We start from the raw sequence: 5,160 nt of genomic DNA, 5'->3' as shown, positions 1-5,160 counted from the left end.
CTATATTATAGTCTATATTATAGTCTATATTATAGTCTTTATAATAGTCTATCTATATTATGACACTCCTGGTTTTATGTTGCCGATACAGGTACATGTGTGTTTATGTACGTAGCTGCATCATCGGCGGATCCAGGGGATGGGTTGGGGTGGGGTCATCATGGCCATGTCCTCCGTCCAACAATCAACATTAGAAAACGAGTGAATAAAAAAAAAGCCTGAAGCGGTCAATCGTGAGCATTTCAAACCCCGGCATTTTAGTTTTTCTTTTCCAAAATTGTTTCGCAAATTTGTTGCTCGGCAGGCGTCTAGAAATTACCGCCTGAAGCTCAAAATCTCACAGATGCACCACCAGGGGGAGCTAACTTCGCTTCTTCCATCCCTACCCTTAATGTTGGTGAATTTTTCCTCCCTCCCCCTCCCTCTATTTCCATACCCTCCCCCGTTGGTGGGGTTTTACTCCCTCTCCCTCCCCCGTTGGTGGGCTTTTGCTCCCCTCCTCCCCCCATGGTGGGTTTTCTTTTCCCTTCCACTCCCTCTATTGGCGGGTTTTTGCTCCTTCCCCCCATCCCTCGAAGATGGGTATTTTCCCTCCCCCTCCCCCGTTGGTGTTTTCCACCCCCCCGTTGGTGAGGTTTTGCACCCTCCCCTCCCCATGTTGGTGGGGTTTTGTTACCCCCTCCCCCGTTGGCGGGTTTTTTCACCCCCTCCCCCATCCCCGGATCCGCCGGTGATAGTTCTTTATCCGTGTGTTGTGACCTGCATGCTAGAGTTAGGCGTCTGTCTTGCAGAAGGGGCGATCAGAGAAGATAGATATAGCTGAGGAGGTCGGGGAAGCAGTGAAACCAATAACGAAGCGCTGGCCACCTACACCCGAGCCGGTAGATGGCGCTGCGGAGGTATCCGATTCTTCTCTCTATTTCGTTCTGCTTTGCCAAACTGCACGCAGCGCGCCCCCTACGCACAACGTACTCCGGATAGGAGAGGCCGAAATTGAGCCAGAGCGAGAGCGCCATCTGTCGTAGAGTTTGCTGCTTCGCTTTACTGCGCCCGTGTAGCTATAACCCCTAAATACCTTTATTTCTATCTATTAAAACCCTTCAAGAGCTTTAGTACATGTGCCTTTAGGACTTTTAATACGTTCAGGAGTTGTTCCAGTACGTTCAGCGGTTGTGAGAGTTGGCAGAGTCCGTGTTAAAACACCTTCACATAGCTCCCGCGTAGCCTGCTGTGAAGCGTTAAAAGGTGTATCACCCCCTCCCTGTCGTTGAATCTTTGAACCCCCGCATGCAAGCAGTCAACGATTTAACGGGAAAGACCCTTCCCCCCTTTTACCGCCTCTAAAAATCCGCGGGCGGGGGTAAGCGGATAAAGGTCAGCGCCATGTACGTCATGCGTGACGTCACGTAACCCACGTGGTGTCACGCGTCGTCGTCGTCGTCATGCAGAGTGTGTCACGTGTTACACGAGAAAACTTTCTCGATTCGTTACAAAAAATGGTTGTCTAACTTCCGGCGGGAAATGAGATGAAATGTTTGTCAGAGCAGATCGTTATGTATCGGTACAGGTTCGTAATGCAAACGCTCGTATCGTAATGTATCGTTACGCGTTCGGCGAATAATACATGATAATATTATATTAATTCGTATTAAAATGATAATTTTAATTTAGTTTCGTCAGATGTAAGTATGGTTACATTATCGTCACACGTTAATAATACATAATCAAAAAATGATATGATATTAATTCTTATTACAGTAATCATTTCCATTGTAATAATTCTTTAGACTACTATATGTTATACTTACATTATACTTTGACGTTATGTGTAGAGACACTTTACTTCAAATCTATATTTCTAACGGGACTGTATTAGTAGTACTACTATTACTACAATATATAATTAGATGTACATATAATTTAATGTAGTAAGTATAATGGCGTCTAACTCTGAAGTGACGAGTCCCCGCCTGTTGTTTCACTTTTCCAGCAACAGGTGTCGCCAGCTGCTGCGCAGATACACGTGCAGGCCGTGCACATGCAGCCAGGCTCGCACCAAGTCATACAGGTCCAGCCTACTTACCAACAACAGCAGCAGCAGCCTCAGGCTGTTTCCCCGGGGCAGTGGAGACCGCAGGCATCACCTCAGGTACCCCATCACACGGTCTATACACGGCTTGTCACGTAATAATAGTGAAAATGTCATAAAATAATAGTAGATATTAATAAAATAGTAGTAATAGAGTAGTAGAGTAGAAAGAATAGTATGTTACAAAATAAAAGTAGATAATAATAGAATAGTAGTAATCATAATGTTACAAATGCTAGTAAATGAACACGACTACCAAATCAAATAATCGCCATCAAATGAGTGTTCATTGTCATTCATGCATTCATTATTTATTTATTCAAATAATTAATTATCATTCATTATCAAATGATATAAAATGATATTCATGTACTCTAAATGATTTAATAACTTCACGTACATATAACCACTAATCTATGACACACAGCTTCGGGAAAGATGTGAGATTAAACACAAGATATACAAAAAGATAAATGACACAAAAAGATGAAACGGCGTTTAATTTTTCTTTCGCTGGAAAGATTCGGAAATTCTGTATCTGTGACTACACGGTCACGGAAATTGGGAAAAATGAAATATTATCATCAATTTTTAAGTGTAGATCATCGTTCATTTCCACCTCGTTAACGATTTTTAATTAAGGATCTCTCTCTCTCTCTCTCTTTCTCTCTTTACCTCTCTAACGACGCTCCCTTCCTTTCTTTCCTTCAGCAGGCGCAGCCTTCTCCTCCATCCTGGAGGGCCCAACCTTCCCCTCCCGCCGCACACGAGGCGGCTCCGTGGAGGCCGCAACCCCAGCAAGCGCCCGCCCCCGCTGCTGCTCCGGCAAGACAGCAGCCAACGACCGGTGGCGCCCCCTGGAGGACTCAGCCACAAGTAAGCGTTGTTATGAGTGTGAGTCAGAGAGAGAGAGAGAGAGCAGAGAGAGTGAGAGAGAGAGGAAGAGAGGGACGCAGAGAAGAGAAGAGAGAGAGAGAAAGAGGAGGGAGCAGAGACAGAGAGAGAGAGAGAGAGAGAGAGAGAGAGAGAGAGAGATGAGAGAGAGAGAAGAAGAGAGGGCGAGAGAAGAGACGTAGAGAGAGACCGATAGAGAGAGAGAGAGGGTGAGAGAGAGAGAGAGACGGCAGAGCAGAGAGAGAGGAGAGAGAGAAGAGAGAGAGAGTCAGAGAGATAGGAGCAGGATAGCAGAGCAGCGAAAGAGAGAGATGTACGGAGCTACGGGAGGGAGAGAGAGAGAGGGAGACAGCACTCGCGCGGATAGCAGCGCGAGACAGGAGACGGTCCTGGAATGTTGAACAATTTCCCCCGCTTTGTGGCTGCAGCCCGGCGGTCACTTGGTATGTTTCGCGAGCTCCCTGAGAGTATTTGTCAGCGATTCTGATGCGAGACCCAGACTGAGGCGAGAGAGACGATGAGAGAGAGAGAGAGAGAGAGAGAGAGAGAGAGGGAGAGAGAGAGAGAGAGAAGAGAGAGAGAGAGAGAGAGACGAAGATAGAGAGAGAGAAAGAGATCGAGAGAGAGAGAGGAGAGAGAGAGATGAGGAGAGAGAGAGAGTAGCGATGAGAGAGAGATGAGGAGAAGAGAAGAGAGAGAGAGCGGTAGAGGAGAGAGAGAGAGAGAGAGAGCAGAGAGAGAGCAGAGAGAGAGAGAGAGAGAGAGGATGAGGAAACTTTTCCACTTGCCCTCCACCCATCATCCACTACCCCCACCCCACCCCACCCATCATCCACTTACCCACCCACCCCACCCATCATCCCATTACCCCACCCCACGCACCCCATCCACTACCCACCCCACTCACCCACCATCCACTACCCCACCCCACCCCACCATCATTCCCACTAAACCCCACCCACTCCACCCACCATCACTACCCCACCCCACCCACCCATCATCCACTACCCACCCCTACTCCACCAGTCATCCCACTCCCACCCCACTCCACCCACCATCCCACTACCCACCCCACTCACCCAACCATCCCACTCCCCACCCCAGCTCCACCACCATCCCACTACCCACCCCCACCCCACCCTCATCCACTACCCCACCCCACTCCACCCACCATCCACTACCCACCACCACCCCACCCATCAATCCCCACTACCCACCCAACTCCCACCCATCATTACACTACCCACCCCACTCCACCACCATCCCACTACCCCACCCACTCCACACCATCACTACCCCCCCCACTCACCACCTCCACTACCCCACCCCACTCCGACCACCATTCCCACTCCCCACCCCACTCCACCAAGCATCCACTTACCCCACCCCACCCCACCACCATCACTACCCCACCACTCACCCACCATCCCACTCCACCCCGCAACTCCACCAGATCCACTACCCCACCCACCCACCCAGCATCACCACTACCCCACATCCACTCCCCCACCATCCCACTACCCAACCCCACTCCACCAACCATCCCATACCCACTCCACCCCACCAGCATCCCACTACCCCACCCCACCCCACCAGCATCCCACTCCACCAAACATCCCACTATCCCCACTCCACCCCACCAGCATCCCACTACCCCACCCACCCACCCAGCATCCCACTCCACAACATCCCACTTACCCCACCCCACTCCACCAGCCATCCCACTCCACCACGCATCCCAGTACACCACCCACTCACCCACTATCCCAGCCACCCAGCATCCTCTCTCGTCTTGCGAAGCCCTCTCTCTCTCTCTCTCTCTCTCCTTCTCTCTCCTCTCTCTCTAACCACGCAGCAGATAAGCTCCTCCTCATCTCATCATCTCCCCATGATTCTCCCGCTACAGGCTAGAGGCCCCCAGCAGCAGCAGCAGCAGGCTCCGTGGGTGTAGACACCGCCGCACGGATCCCCACCGGCAAGCCAGGTTAGTCTCAGCCCTCCCTGGATGAGAGGTCAGCAGCCAGCAGCAGCAGCAGCAGCACCGCAGCTCTCCAGGTAAGCTACGGGGACTATTTATAGATGATTACATCATCCGTGATAACTATGGGGCTATTTATAGATGATTACATCATCAGTAATAACTATGGGCGCTATTTATAGATGATTACATCATCAGT

At 50.1% G+C, this 5,160-nt stretch overlaps 1 protein-coding gene across 4 annotated transcripts in view; it reads left to right on the top strand.

Moving 5' to 3' along the window:
* LOC106816451 (RNA polymerase II degradation factor 1-like) overlaps positions 1-5,027 on the top strand; it is a 27,645-nt gene extending 22,618 nt beyond the window's left edge. For 3 of the 4 annotated variants that reach the window (XM_014821074.1, XM_014821072.1, XM_014821071.1), the window contains 4 exons: positions 792-899; positions 1,991-2,149; positions 2,801-2,965; positions 4,890-5,027. In XM_014821074.1, coding sequence (XP_014676560.1) covers positions 792-899; positions 1,991-2,149; positions 2,801-2,965; positions 4,890-4,934 — 477 coding nt within the window. In that variant the 3' untranslated portion in view covers positions 4,935-5,027. The remainder of the gene's footprint in view (positions 1-791; positions 900-1,990; positions 2,150-2,800; positions 2,966-4,889) is intronic. The other variant, XM_014821073.1, reaches the window with a different exon arrangement.
* The last annotated feature ends 133 nt before the right edge of the window (positions 5,028-5,160 follow it).

The sequence above is a fragment of the Priapulus caudatus genome, unplaced genomic scaffold (assembly GCF_000485595.1).
Source record: "Priapulus caudatus unplaced genomic scaffold, Priapulus_caudatus-5.0.1 Scaffold1383, whole genome shotgun sequence".
In the NCBI taxonomy this organism is placed as follows: Eukaryota; Metazoa; Priapulida; class Priapulimorpha; order Priapulimorphida; family Priapulidae; genus Priapulus; species Priapulus caudatus.
The sequence above is the reverse complement of the archived record's forward strand: the minus strand, read 5'-3'. Positions and strand labels throughout refer to the sequence as shown.